Here is a 23,511-nt window from a genome sequence, read left to right as displayed (position 1 = left end):
ATCGACTGTATGTGTGTAGCTACTGATCTAATATGTCATAAGTATATCCAATTTTGACAAATTTGAATTAAAAACTATAAATATAACCGTAGTATTCAGACCGTTGTATTAAATCTAATCGTTTCTTATAAATTCGTAAAACGTTTTAGTAGTTTAGAAATTTAAATACATATTATTAAATAATGCGCATGTATGTATAAGAGAGTTATTTGTTGAAGTATGCATATCATTAATTCTATATAATCACGCATACGTCATATACTCATATAGTCAACGGAATTTTCATTAGAAAATGTGTACAATGTGTATTTTACAAATTCATTTCGCATGTAATACCTATTGTAATTTGTAGGTCAAACAAAAACGAACAATACTATACAGTTATACATCTTAAGTACAGGTAAAGTAACAACGAAGGATGAAGGTTGTATGCTTGTTATTTCCAAATTTTTTTCATTCGTGACGTATATAATATACTGGATCATAGTAATATTAATAGTATTAATACCGTTCGATACGCCTTATACCTGAGGGATGTTTGGATTCTTTAGTTAGGTATGACAATGGATTATACTACGTGAATCTATAGCGGATATTAACAGGAATAATGGACAAAGTTAGTAATACGAGACATAATAATGGAATCGATTCAACTAGAAGATTATTATTATTATTTACAGGACATAATAATAATATTATAATGTATTCAGATTTTCTACGTGGGTATGAATATTGTATTTTGTGTGTAATCAACGTCATGTAGGTAGTGTTGTTTTGTTGTTGTTGTGCATATTTGTAATTTTATACACCAATCAATAGAGAGCAACGAGTTTTTGGGCTTGAACTGTAAATACAGTGCCTCGGGTTTAGTCGCTGGAAAAGTTAATATCAAATGACTAGAATTTTAGCAGTTTCTGTTTAACACATATTATTCAGCAGTGCAACAAAATTATTTTATGCTGTGGAGGTAGGTCAGATTGATTTATGAACCGTTTAAAATTTAGACGATAGGAGCCATAATGAATATATTTTATTATGTGTGGAAAATGGGCGTAGAGATAAAATTATAACTTCACCGTCACATAACTCTTCTTGTCCAAACATCAAACACCAATCGTTTGTCTACCGTGGGTAAATTGGACTTTTTATCCAAATTGATAATTAGATTTTTGGTATAATCAACAATATTTATACTGAACTTCAACGTGCTATGTAATCATCTATGTAAAATACACCTATAAGTCCTAAAGACCGAAAAACTCAACATTAGTTCATTAGAATATAGTAACTTTCTAATTTTTATTTTTATATTCTACCACAGTGAAAATAAAAAAAAAACTTTGATATTTTAAAAATATTGAAAATATTTGATTACATTGAAAATGTGTGAATAATGATTTTTAATTTTTTGATAATATTCGTATATAATAAGTTCAACAATGCTATCCAAAATTCTAAAACACGATAGCTATATTGAAATAGTTTCAGTTAAAAAATTAAACAACTCCCAGCCTTTACAAAAATGGCAAAAAATGATTGATAGTGTTTTATTAGTGTATGTTTCTACTGTGAAATATGTTTATTGCGCTATTTACGGTGAAACTTTAAAGAAAATATAGCAATATTTTAAAGTGTTTGTGTTAAATATGATTAAGTTTTTGTGTGATAAGACCACATGTGAATTGTGTTTATCACACCGTTAAAATGTAGTCAAAACATCGACTTAATCATAATAATAAATAGGTATATAGGTACATGGATGATTAACCAATCATGATCACATTTTTTTTTTTCATGTATAATAAATAATATGTCTAATTTTATGTCTATTTTATATTTTTTGCAAACCACTTTTTAGGACTATTATATCCTTAACATACAACTAGGAAACTAGGTACTCATTCAATTTTTGAATTAAGCAAATCAACATTTTCTAAAAAAAATTTTTACCTAATAATTTACAGTAAAAATGGGGGTTCTTATTTGAAAAATAGAAATTTGCATCATCATAGAACACGCCTAATGTGATATAAAAACAAAAATTCAAGGATTTGAAAATACAGTCTTTGAGTATATCCAAAAATTAAAAACAACCATAATTTGAAAAAATGTATTATTAAAGGAAAAAATGGGGTAGTATGTTCGGTGAATCATCCTATATGTAAATATATATATAACGTTATACGTATTATATGATCATTGTACCAGCCATCACAGTGTACATCAGAAAAACGCGAGTTAGGGCCGTAAAAAGAACATTGGTATTCGACAATCATGTGATAAAAATGTACGCCATATCTGTAAAACGCATTCCTTTTTCAATTAATTTGGTGTATGAAAAATATTACCATCAGAACCTCAGAAAACGTGAGCGTATAAAGTTTAGCCGCATAATAGTATAATCTTTAAAGCTCGATTAAATTACAAAAAACCGTGAAGTAGATACGCTTTGCCTCTAAGTATGAATTCTGCTCTCAAACCTCATACATTCATGCTGGCTGTAGTATACATTTGGTCGAAAATAATTAACGAACCCTGATGGAAAAAATATTGTTTAGAATTACTTAGCAAATCTAGATTATAATCATCAATTCGAAATCAAAAATTAAAATATTATTTTTGTATTTAATACTAATATATCATCATTATTGTATTAAAAAAATGGTTTATCCGTGTCTGATTAGTGATTTGTATTTAATGCTAAAATTTATAACACTATTTTAATATTATTAAAGCACACGGATTGGATCTCTTAATTTTAGGATTATCTCTATGGATTGATCTGTAATATATATATATATATTATATATCATATATTATGGATAACATATTGGACTAAATCGGTGGTGGGTGGGAGGTATCAATAGACCGATGTGTCAAACGTTTCTATAAAACTGCCTTGTGAGCTTTGACAAACAGAAAAAAAACATCACCAGGACCGATAGAACAGTCAGGCGATGTGTCGGGCGCGGGTGGGCTCTGTGACATGCGCGCATTACCTATGGTCGTGATCACGGTGAAACAGTAAATGGCCGAGTTCACAAAGCTCCACGAGCTGCGGCCGCTGTACGTGGTCGTGCCCGCCTCGAACGCGTCGTGCAGCTGCTCCTCGAACTCGACAAGTTTTCGACGGGCCGTCTGCTTCCACTGGTCCGCGCCCATCCGTCTGCTGTCCGTCCACAGCCCGTCCAAGAAGTCGCGTTTCACTCGCTTCACGCCGCACTTATAGAACGACTCGAACGCGCCTTCGGTGTAACGGAACACCAAACCTCCTATGCCGCACATGATCACCAGTATCACCTGTGATGATATTGGTTACGAGACCGCGTCAGGTTTAGAGTGAACGGATGTCCGGAGAGGGGCTGCATGGTCCCAAACCCTATCCGATCCCTTCTCCCACGACCTCACCCGATGGCCGTCAAGGTGTCGGCTGCATACTAAAGTTGCGTCCCCCAAAGATAAACTGTAGGTAGGCGTATGAAATAAACGTCTTATTCGGATTTATTGCAGCCCAGGTTTTCGCATCTCTCAGTCTCGGAGTTCCGGTTCAGGTTCTTAGGCGATAGTGCATTTCTGGTGTATTTAATATTTACCTTATTTAGATATATATATTATGTCTAATTTAGTTATATACTTATATATATATATATATATTATATATTCATAATAGACTTATAATATTATTAACGTTGCCCGTGTTACAATAATGACAGTCGTCTGTCGTCTATCACAATACAATTGTGTAACATATCGGATATTAATTATGTTTTTTTGTGTATAAGTATGATACATATAATTTTAAGACAAGTCCATAATATTATACCATAATATTATCGATGACAGTTTGATAACGACAGTTAAAAATTAACAAATTCGAAATTAAAATATGAGAGAAGTTTTTACTTGTGACCTGACATACATTTTTTTTTTAAACATGGCGAATATTTAAATGAAAACTGCTGCAAAACAATATTTTTAATTTAACTGATGAACTTATGTTACTACAAACAGTCTATACAAATGAGAAAGAAAATAAAGTTACTTAATATATTATATTTTATATATTTAATATATATTATTATGTACACACAAAAAAAAAAAAAAACATGGGCTGCAATTTGTGTATAAGTACCCTAAAACATATTGGACCGCAATTTGGATAACATTTTTACCGGAGGACGCAACTATTTATTTTTGTAGTAGCCATTTACAATGTTGAATCGATTGCCGCATCCACTACGGGGAATGACCTTGAAATTTGGACCAGAAAAATTCTACTATGATTCGTATATCTATCTAATCGATTTTAACAGATGTATTTATATTGTATAATGTGGTCGCTGTAACGTAACATAAGACAACGTCGGAGATGGTGACGCATCAATTTTTGATAAACTTTTATGCTGGAAAAATATTATTTTTCTGGCTTAAGCTAAATGTAGTACTAAATATCGATTGACACAATATACGGAACCAACACCGGCGGTGTTCTTAAAAAAAAAAAAAAAAATCCTCCAAGTATTGTAAATCCATTAATGTATTAGTCGAATTGCTCTTCAGAATCGAAATAAAAATAATAGTTGTCTATATAATATAATACGGTATTTTTTTGGATATTCATCGTAAGTCTTCATTTGGGATATGGAAAAACACTACCTTTACGGATCCATATATAGGTCATATATTTGTCCTATATAGGTCATATATTATATCCTATATAGAACATAATATTATTTTGTTTTATTACTGTGCAGCTGCAGCGCATAAATCGGTATTGACGTGAAAAAAAAATTATGCATATGTACCTATAGGTATAAGCGATAATCGCAAAGGAGCCAACCATTGTTGTTATTTTACTGCAAACGGAATCGGCACCGGTGCGATCGATTGTATGACTCCGTCCGAATAATTCACACCACCCCGAAACACCCCATCCCTGCCGACCACCGTCGTACAATACTTGACCACATTTCCAACTATACCGTATCGATAAAGCACTTGCGTCCGGAATTCCAGAATTGTCGCCACTCGTCGTCGTTCTCCTGCAGGAAACACCGCCACTGGTGTCTCAGTCCAGTTCCGGTCACGTGCAACTTCTTACCATCTCCTCGGTCCTTAACCTTCTTCTTCTTCTTCTTCCTCCTTCGAGTCGTCGTCGTCGCTGTGTCCGCGGCCCCTTTCCCCTGTACGGATTCCAATAGCGTTTTCTCCGAACTCCAGAAACCATCAGTCTCGTAATCCGTGTAACAACTTTCGTTGTTGTCGTCGTCGTCATCGTCGCTTTTCTTCATCGTCAGGTGGTGTCCGGGATGAATCGTCACGACACTGTTAACGCAGAGATATTATCGTCACCGGAAGCGAATCCTGTGTGGCGTTAAATATTGGTATAATGTGATGTGCGGATATCGTACAACGTTTTATTTTTTTTATTTTTTTAAGCCAAACTCGTACCGTTAACGCCACCGCCACCGAAACCGTTGACCACCGGCCGTTCCAGCGTCGCTTTACTGACGCGTCAAATCATATGAAAAACATAAAATCTGTGTCACAGCCAGCGAAATGCCTGGCCGTGTATAAATAGAATATGGTTAAATATAACCGAAAAGCGGCGGCCAGTATGCGCGCAGTCTACTGTTCGTCATACAGTCACTGCTTGATTTTCGTAGTAAACACTGTTATCAGCAGTGCTTAGGAATTATTGTAAAATGGATTTTTATTTTAAATTTACTTTAAACATATTCGCTTTTGAATATATTTGGTGTGAAATATGACGTAATAATATAAGTCAAATATGGCTAAAATAATATTCGATTAATGAATGATAATCGTCTAGAAAATGACTTCATTTAAATAAAACATGTATATTTTTTTCACGATGTTTGTTATTTAGTAGTTAATTACATAAAGAATAAAAATGATGGGTTTTTCATTTTATATTCAAAAATTTGATTTTTTTTTATAAATTATTAAAAATATTAGGCATATAAAAGTTATAAAATACCTACACAATATAAAAACCAACAATTTTTCACAACATTATGCAGAGTATTGTTGACTCATTGGAACGAAAACGTATTATCAACTCCAGATTTTTCCAATTTACTTTCAAAACAAATATTCAAATAAAAGTGATAATGGTCATCACTATACAGCAAAATGGTGTGTCAATGGTGATTTAATATGATTGTGGTAGGTATCTGCCACCAGATTTCAGTGATATGTCCCATAATTTGTTTGTACACACATCTTTTTCATACGTGCTAATTTCATAAAAATAACTTTTCACAATGCCCGATTGGCAATGTTGCAGTACTTGCACTAAATTAGTTTGCATACTTATTCGCCGTATATACTAGAATTAGAATCCTATCGCATTCATATGTTTATATTTTTTAAATATTTTATCATCAAAGGGCATATAATCCTCTAATTTTACTATTTTTAAATAAATATTTGAAGATTTTCGTGCATATTTAGGACGATTAATGCAATTTTAACAGTAATCTAATACCACACACTTCGCGAACGGGAAATAAAGCCACCGCCTTAAAATTTTTATATCGTATATTCGTGACATGAACTACATTATTCAACTATATATTAATATACATTATAATATATTACACTTTGATGCGAACATTTATTTCGATGAATTTCAATAATAATTATTTACGTCAAAATCGAGTTGAGAGTTTTATTAATATTTCAGTACTTAAGTAGTTGTTATAATATTATCTACGTGTTATAACTTATAAACGAATAGGCACGTGATGAGTATAGTTATTCTTTGTTTATAAATTTTAGTGAGAACCTTCTGTACACTATTCAATATTATTAAAATGAAACAAACTCATCGCAAAACAAAAACACAATATAAATATATAATATATCGAAAATTGCATGTCTAACCATATTGTTTATCTCGAATTCGAACGGTACTGTTAAAAACTATTCATTTTGGGTACAAATTATTCAGCACTAGCGTTCCTCATTTATAATTCATACTATTCGAAGACAATGTTTTTACGCGGTTAAGTGGTTTATTTGTTTTAACACATACATATACTTGTACAATATGCATAAAACATTTGTATTACAAAAGGCGATTTCTCTTTCATTTTTGTTTTATATTTATTGTGCTTTAATCCATTCATTTACATATTTTGTATTTGAAGTTGGCCAACTTGAATATACTATAATATTACCATTAATAATTAATTTTATTTTCAATTCTTTCTTTTCTTGTAATTGCTTAACGTTATAGGGATTCAACTAATTTTTAGATGATTCGACTACAGAATAGTAGGTAACTTTTGTTTTCAGTGATCACAGAAAGTTTTTCAAAAATAAGAATATTCCTTTTCTTTAATGATTATTCATTTTAAAAATTGTTACCTCTCACTGAATATTTAAAGAGCAAAATTGAATTTTTGAGTGATCACTTTTAAGTTGTAATATAAAAATACGCAATTTATTATTGTTCACCTAAATAATCTCAACTTAAATATATTTGAATATTTGACGTAAACTAGGTAGAGGTTAGAATGAAATGTATTATTATTATTTTTTTTTAATTGTGTTCAATTTAATTATTAGTTTACAAAGCATATAATTGCAAAAAAAAAAAAAAAAATGAAAAGACGTAGAATAGGATTTAATAGTACAGCATTATACTATAATATTGTTAAGATAGTAAGTTGTTATTTGCTTAATTTAAAATATAAATAATTTGAGATCTTTAAATATGTGATTAAAATCGATTAAATTCGATTATTAAATATGATTCAATTATATAAATAATGTGGTTTTACTTTATTCTTCAACAGATACTAAAATAGTCTAATTATCAAAGACGAATATAATATTTGAATGAAGTACTTTATTGAATAGCGTATTGTATGGTATTCAATTACTATAGGGAATTATTGGCAAATTAAATATAGAAAACAAATTGTGTATTAGGTATGTAATATAATACTTTTGCTGTCGAATCGAATACGTATTATCTTTTGTTCAGCACCAAACACTTTTAACGTCCAATAATAAGAATTTTAAGAATCGATAACTGATAGCAGGGGTACGACACTCCCTATCTTTCTATGTTAAATAAATGGGTGACCTTGGATGCCGCCAAGTGCCGCCGTGTTGGCCAAAAAGTTTTGATAAGAAATTAAACAATTTTGAGAATTGATACAAATATAAATATAAATATTTGTTTTTATCGTGGTTTTCAAAAGATTCTAGTATCATTTTTATTCGTTTAAGTTTGTTTAATGCATTGTCAAGTAAAATTTAAAATGTATTATTATTATTAATGATTTAAATATAGTTCTAATTCTAAATAAAATATAAAGATACGTTTTCTTTGCAGCGTCCGGACGCGGCGTTTGAACGCCTCGTCAAGACTGTTTCCCAAACAGCGTCTAAACGCCGCGACCGTTCTAATTTTTTTACAAATATTCAATCAAAAAATAACCAAAACCAAATTTCTTGTCAACTTTTTTTCAAATTGTTAAAAAACTTTTACAAATCGAAATCATGAATTAAGAAAGCGTCACCAATCAGTCGATCTTTATAGGACTATAGGTCGATCGCAATAAAAATGTAGTATACACGATACATTATATTGTTTAAACTTCATGTTCTAGTATAAAAAAATGCAAATAAATAAATACATGTCGGTCATCAGTTTTAAAATTAAGAATATAGCTCAATTATTGGAAAAGGTTGACAACCCTTAATCTAAAGCCACATAATATGCATCGATCCTTGAAGGATTCACTAATATAGGATCAATATTAAAGGATTTAGGTTTTCCTGTCAATCGCTTAAAATCATATTACATCGAAGTTTTGAATAAAAATTATTTTATACTTTGAGCTTAAAAAATTTTCAAAAAATGCAACATTTTGATACTTGCAAAGGTTTACGAAGAAATATAATTAAAAATTAAAAAGTTTTGAATTTTTTGTAAAATTACGTATTTAATTTTATATGATATAGGAACTATTTCAAACTTGAAATTTTATTTAAAGATTTTACACGCTAACGCATGTTTTATGTAAATTTATATATTGTTTTTGTACAAATGAAATTCCTGATGATATACCTAATAGTAAATGATTTGGTGTTCATTAAATATTCACCTATCACTTCGACAACAAAAATTTATTGGTTGGTAACAGAAGGTCGTTTTTATTCTAAAATATCAGGTGATTCAGTGTATAAATCCAAGTTGAAGTTTGGACTATCGAAAAATTATTTTAATCACTTTTATTTCAACTTAATTAATCTAATCAAATATTATTTAAAATTTATTATTTATTACAAATAAAAACAATTTACCTGTATTTTTTTAGTGCATTATTTAGAATTTTCAGGACGCATAAAGCATTTTTTAAGGAGATTTTTCAGGGTTTTATAGGGCATTAAATTCCCAGCTCTAATTATATTATCTATTACTATTTTGTGGTCCTTTACAAAAAATTCTTATCGGCTATCGTCTGGAAGGAAAACGTACCTTAAAGTATACCATTATACGAGTATAGCAGTTGTAAAGAAATAAATGCTTTGTAGAAAATAAGTAGATTATAGTTATTATTTTATGGTTTTACATGGAATGTCGATTGAAGTTTGACAATACTTAGTATTTACATTCTGTATATTTAGTATTGATGATTGATAAATGATGATCATTATTAGCTATACAAACGAGCTTACACAATTTATTATATGACTGATGACTATTTTGTTTTTGCTTGTGCAAAATAAATATTATTTATATTTTATAATCAATTAGGAACGTATTTTATATTTTGAAGACACTCGTAATGATTTATTTATTAATTTATTATTTAGAAAATCAAATTTTACTATTTTCCGCTTCCTTTGTGACAACGGTTATGTTGCAGTTATTTTAACTGCATTCACAATTATATGAACGCATTTTAATAAGGTTATAATGATAATATGTTATACGATTGAGAGGAGGAATTTATGATTTTATGAAATTGTTTTGTGTTATAAATTATAATATTAAATGTATTTATATACAAATATTATTCGAATCAATTAAGGAGGTAATGTTATCAAGAGTATAATAATACAATTTTCAAGTATTTTGAATCTTTTGATGATTCAAATGTGTGAGTTATCTTTTTTCACTTAGATATACCATACAGTCCATTATAATGTATAGTTATAAATGTATTGGCTTTACATTTTATCACATAGTTGTTTAGTAATGAGTCTTGATGTATAAGTATTTGATATATGTACCTAGTATAAGTCATTATGGTGCTTAATTATAAGTGTCCCTCAAAATGTTTCTCGTGTATACTTCAGTAGTTGTAGAAATAAAAGTTCTTAAAATGTACTGGGAACAACTAGGAATATATTGCATCAATGACACTGTGTCAAGCATCTTAAGTACACAATATAATTTAATATGTCCTGTTGTCTGTACTTCCGTATTATTTGAACTTACCTATGGTTGTGAACACAGTGCCACAATAAAATACAGCGTTTAAATAATTCCATTCTGGCTTGTTGTTCTGCACAAAAAAAGATTCGTATCTTCGAATGAGGTTTCCGGTTTCTATAAATACTGAATCATTTCTTTTTACGATTTTCTCCATTAGCTGAAAATAATAATAAAAAAAATTGGATAAATCACATTTATATTATCATCAAATAGTTAAGAGGTGGTTTTTTTTCAAAAAGATTTTAGTTAAGTCTTTACGTTGTATTTCGAAATGCAGTGCAGTTATGTTTTACTGTTTTAGATTTTTTATGTAAGTACCCATTCAAATTGTTTGTAATAATACATTTTCCAAATAAAATTAAGTTTAGTCTGTAATGTCATATTTATCATATAGAACAATTGTGACTTATAAATTGTAATCACTATTATTAAATCGTAGGTAGTATTAAAGAGCAGTATTTTCAGTAATTTCTCCATAAAATTTTAGATACAGTTGTTTTTAATTGTTTTACATATATTATAATCTGGATATCTCAGTAATACACATTTATAAAGTTCAATTTATTTTAAATTATGTGGATAAAAAATAATGGCTCTATATAACAGTATAACATAAGCAGAGGTTAAATCGGGGAAAAATTCCAGAGGGGACTAATGTCTCCATAAAGTTTTAAGCGTTCCATATATAATTTTAGGTATAATGTCTAATGTATAAAATCCTAATTTGTTTAAGGGGACGCTTTTTAACCACCGTCAGAGGTAAGGCGACTGAGTCCTCCTGCGCCCCCCCCCCCACTTTAACCCCTGAACATAAGTAGGTATATAACTATTTTATTTGAATTATATGTGTTTTATTTGAGTTTGTATACATTTTATAGGTAGCTATACATATACCTATATAGAACGTAATATACCTATTGTGTTTTTGGAATTTTTTAATTCGAAAAAATTAAATAATAATATACGATTTTAATTTTTAATTATACGTATTAGTAAGCCTTAAGTATTGCATTTAATAAACAACAATATAATACGTGAATTGGTATTTAGATAATAGATTTTTAAAATATTTCTTATTGTTTTAGGAGAGATTCCGCCCGAGATTTGTGTTACTTTGTCTGCAGTAATTGAAGTTGCATGCAAAAACAAATTAATTCAATGAGCACGTTATGATATTGTCAAGAAATAAGATTATCAGAATATCACGATGGGGAAAAACTGCAAATAAAATATTATGAAGTTTATCTTTAGGTATTTAATTTGAAATACGTATAGTATTGCAGAAAAAGAAATATTAAATTAATTTAAATATTATTTGACTTATTGTGTAATGATAGAGATGGTATATAAATTGTAAAAAAAAAAAACATTATTTGTATTAAAAAAATAAATATATTTAAAACTATTTAATTCCTTTGATCACGGTTTAATTAACTGTAATATTATGTTGATGTATTTTAACTTTTAAGTGTAACTAATAATATGGTTCATAATAAATTTATTGATGAATCAATACTTACATTGGCAACATTTATAATCAACTGTTCCCTCTCTCTGAGAACTATGTTTTGGTCTTTTGACCCTTCAACTGCTTGAAATATTAGCGCTCCAGCTGCGCAATAACCGGCAGCAATGAAGAGTAGGAAGAAATGAGTTAACCACTTTCTAGACCATTCTCTGATCTTGTCGTACATCCAAAAAACGGCTCGTTCGCCAAAGCTTAATCTCGATTTGGCCGTGGAGACAATATCTTTGAATCCTTTTTTAAAATTAAAGACAATTAGTATCTAACAGGTACTTTAAATTAGTAAATCCTTCGTGTTCGATAAAATTATAACTCAAATGTAATATTATTTTTAATTTTAGAGCACCTATACTAGGAAGTATACTGGTTGATCAACATGAAATGTATTCTATTATTGTATTTATTATTGAATTTTAATTTAGTTTTACTGCTATTGTATATTTTTGTAATTGAAACAAATTTAGTTAAGCTATATATGTATTTTTGTACGTATATAAAATAAATAATACACATAAAACATGACAAATAAAAGTAAAAGATAAAAAGGGTACCTAAGGTTTTATACTAAACTATAGTAAGGATTAGTCAAGTAAGACAGAAAATAAAATTAAGCATCTAAGCTATGAAATTTAAATTATAACTATGGATTAGTCTATGTTTAAACATATTTAAAATACAGTATTTTTGGAGGGTCATATTTAAAACCATTTTGTAAAAAATATTTCAGTACAAATTAAAATAGTTAACTATTGTATGGTATTTATTTTAAATGTTTAACGTTGATGGTTACAACCTATAAAATGTGAACATAATACGAGTACCTACCTAACCGATATTTATTTTAGTATGCAGTGCTGTATTGTGTTTTAGTTTTCCAATAAAATTGAAAAATAAATATCTACGGATATAATATTTAAAAACAGATAAAAAAGTACTGAATTTTAATATGGTCATCGGGTTTCGGGCGTATGGTATAATATTTCTGAAAGTTTGAATACATTGAATAGGTATTAAATATTGTATATTTTTAAATCATATCCCATTTTCAAAAAATTGCCATTGAGCAGTGGTTACAGGTATGTTATTTTATTTAATATAAAAATACAACATTACTGTATTCATTGATTTATCTTTTACCATTAGGCATAGAACATTTTTTTTAACTTTTTGTAATGCACATTTTTTATACCCTTTTTCCGCCGTTATGCATAATCAATTATTACCTACAACTCATCTTAAAACCCAAATTCAATCATACAATATGTAAATTGAATACAAATACAAATTTGTTTAAATTAAAAAGATGAAATTTTAAAATTTCAAATGCAACCCAGATATAGTTATTTTTGTTGCAATTTATATAGCCATGAATCAAATTATCATATAAACTTATAATTATTTAAAAAAATAGGACATTTCATTGATCGATAGATTCAAAATTTAATAACTTTGTAAATATATATAAATATATATATTGCAACAAATAATTTTTTTGTTAAGAAAATTATATAAAGACCACAACATTTTTTTTTCGTGCTGCACTTTTCCATAGTCAGAGGCACACAAAAATAAGTCACGCCCGTTAGGTGTATTATTTTATTACTAATTACGTGTTAAACGCCATTCGCAATATACCATCAGTTGGTAATCGTGTTTTTTTATTTAGTAGAAATAACATTCGCTACCTACAGTAATGACAATTACGACTAGTGGTATCTAAAGCTAAAAAACGAATTTTGGAAAAGTTGTCTTAAAAAAAGGCAAATACTACCACCACAGTGTAAGTTTTTTTGCATTAAATTGCATATATATTCATGATATTCGGGTATATTATTATAAATAACATTGTATACAGACAGATATTTGAGGAATGAAAACCCTTGGCATTTCTCTTACTTTGGTTTTTATTTTCACATAACTCTTTATTGACATTTGACCTAACCTGACCCGATGTAACCTATTTTTGAACGTTTACGGTTCTTCGTTTTGTTTTTTTACACAACGCCATGTTTTTGATCATTACCATCAAACCAATTTCCCGGCGTTAAATTGCACCACATCAATAAAAAATACGGAATAATATTATTTTAATAGGTATTAATAATTGGACCATTATCAAACTATCAAAACATAGTTTTATATGCGAAAAAAATCGAATTGTACAATAACATAATATTATAATAATGTAAAAATGCAATACTCTTGTTAAAGCTAATAACCTCTGTAGTTGATGCTTAACTAATAAATTAAAAAAAAAAAAATAGGTACCTAAGTATAAAAATAATAATTCGTTTACCGTCCAGCTGTTTGAAGAAAAAATCGGTGGCTTTGTTGGACGTGTACGCCTGGTAAAGTTGCGGCGAAAATCCATTCGGGATGGTCGGGTCGGTGATTGGGGTCAAGGGCATGGGCAGGCACATTGAGGTCGGGGATGATGGGAAAAACTGGAATTTCGGTGGTTTCGGTGGTATATCAGGTGCAATCTTCAGTGACATTGTGCTGCGCGATAGGCGGCGTGCCGGTGGTTTGGGCACATCCAGCTGTTGCGCGTCGGCCGCAGCATGGTGTCCATTGTCCTGCTCCTGCTGCTGATGATGATGTTCAAACTGTCCATTTCCTTCTCCTCCGGGTCCTGCGATATAAATTCACAAAGCACCAGGCCACACAGTTTCGATTAAAATCAGTTTAATATACGACAACGAAACGTCTGGCTTACGCAAAATGTGCGTATTACCGTAAAATAATTCACTAATTGCCTATACACGTTGTATAATTTGTAATTTTGAATATAAGAATAAAATAAAGGAGTGTATGCGTGTGTGTTACTAGAATTCAAGTCGTTATATACGTTTTCACGTCTTTACAAAATGTTGACAATCGCGATTTTAAATCAAATATTTCTATGAAAAGTTGATATAAAATTCCACTTCTAAACGTTATGATACTTTTTTAGGTAGTTTATTTTTCTGTTTATATTCATATCTTATAATATTGTATGCATATTTTACTAAATATAGCTATTTAAACTTGAAAAACTCTGAGTAGACAAAATTCTTTTTCTCCTTTAGATTTAACTTTGAACTACATATAAGAGTTTATAAAGTATTTATTTGATATAAAAATATTAAATTTATACCCAAGCATTTTGGAAAATATTTATATATTATATATAATATATGTATAAATTTATTAGATGTGAGTAAAGTTTACTTTTAGTTTTACAATCTACATAAAAAAAATTTCACTAAAATTAAAAATCGCTTCTTATTTATTAAATATTTTTAGATAAATCATTTAGATTGGTACTACTGATAATGAAAAAATAAATAATTATTTTATATTGTATTATAATATTTAGACATATAGACATATGGTTGAAATCAACATAAGGTAAATAATACTTTCAACATATTTAATCAAACAAAATGTGCAACATAAATTGAAAAAGTACATACTATTGATATCAAAAGAACAAATTGAAAACAACATTTCAAAACTTATTTTTCAAATCCTATATAACATGTTATAAGTTTAATATTATTTATATAAACTTATGTTAAAGTCTTATGTTTTGATAAATATATTTTTGTTTCTTACAAATTACCAAGTTACTTCATGCATTTAAGTAGTTATTTTTTCAACGATTTTAGGTGCTGAGCACACTGATTATTGTATTGAATTTATTATGATGTGTGTGTTTTTTTTCTGACTATCATCATTCATCAACTTTTAGATCAGTAAAAATATTTAAATTTTTAACTTTATGGGTGGCTTCTGGTAACATATTAGATCTGGGGGAATTTTTATAAAACTTAGTATTTGACATAATCAATTTTCAAAAGCTTGAAAATTTGATATAAGGTTCCCGATAAATAATTAAAAAAAATTACTATAGCAATTGAAAAATATTAAAGATAAAAATCAAGAAAATGTGCAAATGATCTAATATTATACAATCTGTACCTATTTTGTTTACTACACAATATAATATATTAATGATTTTGTAAACTTTTCGTAAATTCATATTATTCATGCTAATTATTGAAAAATAGTATACTCTTGGATAATTTGTTAGAAAAAATTTAAAATTTATTCGGAAATCTGAAGTTTCAACAAGTCATTTTAAATTGATTTATGTTCATACTTTAAAATTTAATATTGTACCTAGTCCATAATTATGTCATACTATTAACTTTTAAGTAAAGTAACAAACACCAAGCAGAGAATAATTAAATAAACTGTATTGTGAAATTTAATTTACTTTAAGCGGTCAACAACTAACGAGGATACTTTATGAATACATGATAGTAATTTTATGTGATATAAATTACCAAGACTCTTCTCAATGTATAATTTCTCTATTTTTATCTAAACCATTGTAAATGTATACTTTTGTAACACCACACTGTCATTGTATCTATATCATGTACTTATATAATTGTCGAGCTATAATAGTTTTTACTGGAAGCTAAAAAAAATAAAAAAAATTATGTGATATTTTTTTTAAATGAAGTCAAAATTATTTTCAGATTAATAAAATATTTTATATGCGAATTCATTTTTACAATAACCTTATTTATGTTTTATAAATTGGAGAATCATTATTTTTTATTGTAAATAATTTAACAAAATATGTTTCTGTAATTTCATGTATGTAACCACATTTGAATGAAATGATAAATTTAAATATAATTTAAATTTTTGAATGTCTTTTAAGAACGTATTTTCCTTTATTTAACATATGTAATAAGAAAAAAATATAAAATTATATAAAAATATAAAAACTGACGAATTTCAATAAAAAAATAAAATATGTAAAATTAATCAATACATTTAGGAACACAATGAATTGCTCAGTGATGTTAACCGTTAGACTGTTGACTATTTTAGTAATTTGAATGATTATGCAGTATGTAGTGTTGTGCTATTAAGATATAACTGTTTTAAGAACTATGCAAAATGATTTTAAGATATTTTCACAGTTTTAAATTTTGGGTTGTGATGTTTTTGGCTATACATATTAGGTACGCACTGTATTGATTTACAACTGCGTTCAGTATAATAATATGTAGATACGTAAACTACATCATATTTTAATGGAAAAGTCTTGTTTCAATCATGAACCCTAATTGTTTTGTTTATTTTAATTTGCTCATGCAATAAAAGGTATGCGATTTTTATTTAAAAATATGAGAATATTATATTATAATGTTTAATTTTGTAAATATAGATGTTATTAATATATATTTATTAACAAATTTCAATTTTAGTGCAATAGGTATTTATTATCACGACGTGAATATGACTGCTCACTAGAAAATGGAAGAATGTAAAATCAATCCCTCTAAAATCTGTTATGAATTAGTTAAAATTATGCAAATTAGTTTGCATAAATTAAATGCTCAACCGTATGTAAGAATTTAAAATTTTAAAATCAAGCATTTAATAAACTAGTATTTGTTGTTAATGATCATAAAATAAAGTGCTTCTCTGCTGTTTTCAAAATGTGTACATTAGATAAGTTTGACCAAATGATGGCAATGCTTAAGGTTATTAAAAAAAATCACTTAAACCCTGCTATGGTTTTCAGCTATTAATTTCATTACAAATATAGAATAAGTGTTGTATTATAAAAATAAATTAAATCTATTCATTGAACCGTTTGATTTACTGCTTATGCTTTGGACCCATATTAATTTAACATCATATAATGCAGATCGTCATTATTTTATCATAAATTATTTTAAATGTCACGGAAAGCCATCAAAACTATCAACGATGTCAATGAGACATGCGTAAGTTTATTTAAATGTAGTAATAAAAAATTGTTATAGACAAATTGTTACAACACTGTTTATATGTTGAGGATGTAATAATAATGATACTTGTTAAGTTAGTTTAATAATAAATACTTTAATTTTAATTATTTTTGTGTTGTTTTTTAAAATCTAATTTGTATCCATTTACGTTGTATTGGTACCAGCAACCAGCTTACAATTTTTTATCACACATGGTAATTAAAAGTGAAAACCATCCTTAAAGAATGTTTTTTGGCACATATATTTTAATCAATATAAAAATGATTTCAATATTATGTTATATTATTTGAAAAATAGAATGTAAAATAGTACGTTTTTATCAAACAGTATGTTAAAGTTTTTTTTTTTATAACTTTAGATTATAATTATGAAGTAATTTCAAACCACTGAGGTCGGAATCGGAAACATACAATAACCGTAAATTTACATAATATTATAAATGTTAATACTGACGAAAATACATTTTATTACATATAGATACCTATTTATGATAAATAATGTTATTTTATTTTATGTTTTTTGATTAACACAAATTTACCCTAGGTGACAGGCCATTGGGTTACAATTTTTTTTACAATATTTAAATCAACAAATTTATTATTTGTATGGTTTTTATAATTTATTTTTCAGTATTGCTTCTGTGATAAACTTGAAAGTGGCCGAGAGCGATGAACTGTTGAGGCTTAGTGGTTCTGACAGGTGTTCAAATAATAATGTTATTGTTATGCGTGTAAAATGATATTGTTATGTTCAATATTTATGAACAATTTTTAAAGACTACAAATATATTTTATTCGATACTGACTAATGTTTCTTATTCATCTAGGACTTGGTGATTTTTTTCTCTTCAATTCTCAACTTTTATTTCAACTTAAAATTTGAAATGCAATTCTGTTATTGCGATATAACTGTTAGTTTAAATAATTTAATTAAACTGAATTTAAAATTGGAAAATTTAACCAAAATAAATATTTAAGGTTTTTGAAAATCTTCAATCTAAATTAGTCACAAAGTAAACATATTATGTCGCATGAACCTTTATATGTTATTGTACTTTCTTATATTTGGTATTTTTAAAAATTTTGATTATCGTCATGTGTAGTAAATTTTTTGATTGGGTGTAAATTATATTATCTTTTTTTTATCGAAGTTGAAAATGTTTTCATTTTTAATTTAGTTTTTGCTTAGTTTAATATGTATTTTGACTTTGCAAATTGTATTGATATGTGATTTGTGGCAGTTTATAAATTTATAATTATCGCACATGTTGTACATATATTACACACTTTAACACCAATCATGCTTGTAATTAAAATAATAAATTAATTTTCCATCTAAAATAAAAAGTTTTTTAAAAACCTAATTTTATATTCATTGGATATGAATATGAAAACGTTAACATCTGTTTTTTGACGTTGCTAATTTCATAATTAGTGTTTACTCGTGAATTCGTGATGCAGGTATTTCAAAACTACTATATTGTACGGCATAGGCATTGTGACAAAACGTAGCATTGTAATAACATCTTCGTAATCCACTTTCATTTGGAAGAATAATGTTTAATATTACGTTTACTGGAATTAATGGCCATGTGTTTAATCCGGACGAGGTATAAATTTAACTCTCCTTTGGTACAATGATTAATTTCCTACGTACTTTAGGTTCGAGTGAAACGAGGGGGCTATTGATTTTATAAATGACTGGTACTTTTAAGTTATTTTTTCTGGTATTTTTTCACGTAAAAAAAATTCAAAATCCCAAAAAGTTTCACTCCATACCTATTACTACACGGCGTGTATTTATATTATAAATTGAACAAGGACTGAATTGGTGTACATTATTGGAATTTTTGTCGAGCTTTGAAAAATATTGTGGAAAACAATCAAAAACACTGTCTATTTATGATAAAATATTGATAGTTTTTCGGTTATAACTATGTTTTGGACAGTACCGATGATAATAGATATCATACATAATATTCAAACTTCAAATACGCGATAACTCCAATATTCTTTACCGAGATGAATGAATAAAATCGAGTGACTGTTTGTTATATTATGCTTGTCTGTGTGATGACTGATGAGTATAATGATTAATGACTTACGATATATTTGCATTAATTACTTTTATAAACAATAATCTAATCAATCGATACTAAACAAACATGTAAATGTTGCAAACAATTCGAAATGTAATATTCAACTAGAAAATTATTTTTTTAACATAGGATTAACATATATTATTTTTTATCCCCTAAATGTGTTTAGAATGTAGAAATTCTACTCTATACGCCTTAACGCAATAGTATACATAATAGTTAAGCTATTACGTATTATAAACTTGTATGGCACTTCCGGCTTCTATGTGTTGGATACCGATAGTAGACATATTTGTATTTTAAAAGTGCTTTTATACATTTATAATTCATGTGTTCAAATATTTGATGGGTATTTGTGCAGTATTACTGTATTAGAATGTTCAGATCACAGAAAACCATTGTGGGCTCATGTAAATGCCAACAGTGCGATTGCTAATTAATGCGTATAAATTAGTTATTTAGATAAATCCAATATTTAATATGTTTTTATATTTTTATTTAGTTAAGTCATTAAAATATAATCATAATTTTTGAACAAAAAAATGCTTTGCTTATTGATATTTAATTTTCAATATAATATTCTAGTATAATTAAAAAATTGCTTATATTATTTATTCAATGTTAAGATCCAATGGACAAATTGATTACAATAATTTTCTTTACAATTACATTAGAGTATAATTTATAATTTGATTGTATTCTTAGGGCTATAGATCGTTTTATTTTTCTTGATTTAAAATACATTTATTCATATATTTCCATCTATTAAATATAGAATAATTAATGTTACCTCTAATTTATTGTCTAACCAGCTTAAGGTTAATCTAACTGTCAAAACTAATTATAACTCCACCATGTCAGTACTGCGAAGTGTTGAATGTCTATATTATATTAATTGTTCAGTGTGTCAAAAGATATTTTAAATAATATTGTGCAAAGTCACGGCGTGATGGCTGAATAAATTGAAATGGGGTGAAGAGCTGACGGTATTTATGGTACTTAATATGGATATTTATTTAGGTAGTAGATTATTAGTAGATAGGTAACAAGTTTTTTTACTGGAAAATATCTGAGATACAAAAAAAGTCAATAGCTATAATACCAAAAAAAAAAAAAAAAACGACAGCAAAGTATTTGCATCATGCATGCACGATATTTCGATTGTGTTCAAAGACTAAACTACTTACAGAAGAGTAATTGTATTCAAATACGTCATATTATAAACTTTATAGTACATAATATAACATATATACATATAGCACAAGCACCTTAAACCGTTTCAAATACCGTCAGTTCTAGGCCTATGCAATGTATATAGTTAGATCATAAAAGATTGTTTCAAAACAATTTACAACGACATATTATTATATTCTTATAGTGTGCAGGTAAAATTTTCGTGCCGGTGAAGTTTTTACAAGTTACTTATCGAACTCTACGACACTACGACACTATAATCTCTTTATAGTACATATTCTATCAGGAAATCGGAGCCCCATTATCGATTTATTCATTTTCTTTTATAACCAACCCAATTCATAATTCCATTTACTAACACATCATTGGTCACTTTGATCGAATACGACGACAACTGGATTTCGTAATATTTTCGTGATAAACGTACCTATATTTTAACGTTGTGTAATAGTACTCGTATTTTTTAAATAACAAAACTTTTTTTTATTTACCTACATCTTATTACTGCATACCTACCTATCTTAAAATGATGTAATGCATTATTAAAAAGTTCTGGTTTACATCCAATAATTTGAAATATAAATGTCTTTGGAAGCTGTCATGTATGAATAATTACGATTTTTTTTGTATTATGCATTAAGCATCTTAGCGTCCTTAGTTCAAGGGAAAAACGTTTTATATTTCATTAGATTTATTTTTAATACTTTGATTAATTCTGGTAATATATTATCATAAAAACTCAGTTAATGTTACACTTATGCATTTAGTTATAACATAATGAGTACATTTTACGATTTTAATTATAGGAAACGATTGGTGTAAATTTATATTTTGTTATTTGTATATTTAACATTTATTCAACATATATTAAAATGTAGCATTACTATCACGAAAGTAAATATTTAACTTTTTAGTTTAATAAACTATTTGTAACTGTAAAATTAAATGTTGACTATTATGTAAATATATTTACTTAGGGAAAGATTAAATTAATGTCCAATTAAAATATAATTATTTATGTGTTAAGAGACTGACGTCGAAAGATTAACAACTAAAAGAGTTAGTCTTTAAAAAAAATAAATAACTTATTTATTATTTTTTTTTTAGAAACTTTAAAACGTATTAGTTACAAAACTTTTTTTCTATTTTATTTTACTCATCCCATTAATTTTTAGGGTAGGCACGGAATAAACTTTCAAGAAATTCCATGATAAATCATAATAAATCGTAATATTATATATTATACTATTATAAAAATAGTTAAGTTATAGACGTTACATTAAATACTTGAAGAATCTATATAATAGCAGTATAATATATCTAAGAGGACAACAAATAAGATATTACTTATAATAAGTGTTTTTAGAGGAACAAAATAATGAATCACTTCCACAGGAGTATGGACAATGAAGGACCTACTTTTATGGAGTCAAGTGAATACATCAACTTTGGTAATTTCGTCTACTTTGACAATCTTTTTGAATTTAATATAAGGGTGTGCATTATAACTTATGCATACGAGGTACAGTTCACTATCAATAAAATTATTATGAAGTTAAATTTTAACTAAATTTGTTATATTTCCGATTTGAATGTTGGTAGGAAACTATATACATACATTTTGACGTGAAAACATATTAACGTTGTGTGTATGTTGACAATGTGTAAACATTTTTATTTCTATATTTGACGGGGTCACTATTTTGTCAAAACTCATAATCAAAAGCAGACAGACCACAAAAGCTTGCGATTGCAAAAAAAAAAGATTAGACGACTGCAGGCATTCGGCGACGACGTCACCACTTATTTACCGTCCATCACAATTATTGTCCGGAAACCACGACCAGCGATGCTCCAATGCCTGCAGTTACGTACAAGGTGTCAGCGGCGTCTCGGGCCGGAAGTAGTGTTAACTACGTGGCGGTGGCAGCGGTAGTCTTTAAGTTGTGAATCGTAATTAACTGTATCACGCGTAATTATAATAATGTCAATGGGCACAAATGGCAAAATTGGTAGTCGCACAAATCACGGACGGGGCCTGCGACGGCCGTGTCGACGATACCGGGTTTATACCGCTCAGCGACTCGGTCATAATAATTATGATAATATTATGATCTGTGGACCGGTCAACGGTCGCGGCCGTACTGAACAAACCGAAGGGTTCGTTTACATCGGGCCAAACCAGCGGTAGCTAATTTATTTTATTTCTTCCATTCCTCTAAACATTTATTTTCATTCGATCTTTCTCTGTCTCTTGGGCGATCACATCCCTGTTTCTATCTCCCCCCTCTCTCTCTCTCTTTCTCGTCGCTTTTAAATTGCAGAGGTGGTTCCCGACTTAGTCGCACGTATTATGTGTGCGTGTATGCGTAGTATTTGTGCATATATATAT

The 23,511-nt window shown here is 28.2% G+C and overlaps 1 protein-coding gene across 3 annotated transcripts in view; it reads right to left on the bottom strand.

Annotated features, from left to right (window-relative positions):
- The window catches only part of LOC107164581 (TWiK family of potassium channels protein 18-like), a 41,788-nt gene extending 18,513 nt beyond the window's left edge, over positions 1 to 23,275 (bottom strand). The window contains exons 1-4 of one of the 3 annotated variants that reach the window (XM_015512449.2): positions 22,931 to 23,275; positions 14,305 to 14,640; positions 12,004 to 12,242; positions 10,487 to 10,640 (exon numbers count right to left, since the gene is read on the bottom strand). In XM_015512449.2, coding sequence (XP_015367935.1) covers positions 10,487 to 10,640; positions 12,004 to 12,242; positions 14,305 to 14,640; positions 22,931 to 22,937 — 736 coding nt within the window. In that variant the 5' untranslated portion in view covers positions 22,938 to 23,275. Of the gene's footprint in view, positions 1 to 2,999; positions 3,301 to 4,982; positions 5,573 to 10,486; positions 10,641 to 12,003; positions 12,243 to 14,304; positions 14,641 to 22,930 lie in introns of those variants that run through there. The other 2 variants (XM_015512466.2, XM_015512458.2) reach the window with 2 other exon arrangements.
- Between the last annotated feature and the right edge of the window lie 236 nt (positions 23,276 to 23,511).

This window comes from Diuraphis noxia, unplaced genomic scaffold (assembly GCF_037042655.1).
Source record: "Diuraphis noxia isolate RWA-SAM2 unplaced genomic scaffold, SU_Dnox_SAM2 contig0002, whole genome shotgun sequence".
Classification (NCBI taxonomy): domain Eukaryota; kingdom Metazoa; phylum Arthropoda; class Insecta; order Hemiptera; family Aphididae; genus Diuraphis; species Diuraphis noxia.
The sequence above is the reverse complement of the archived record's forward strand: the minus strand, read 5'-3'. Positions and strand labels throughout refer to the sequence as shown.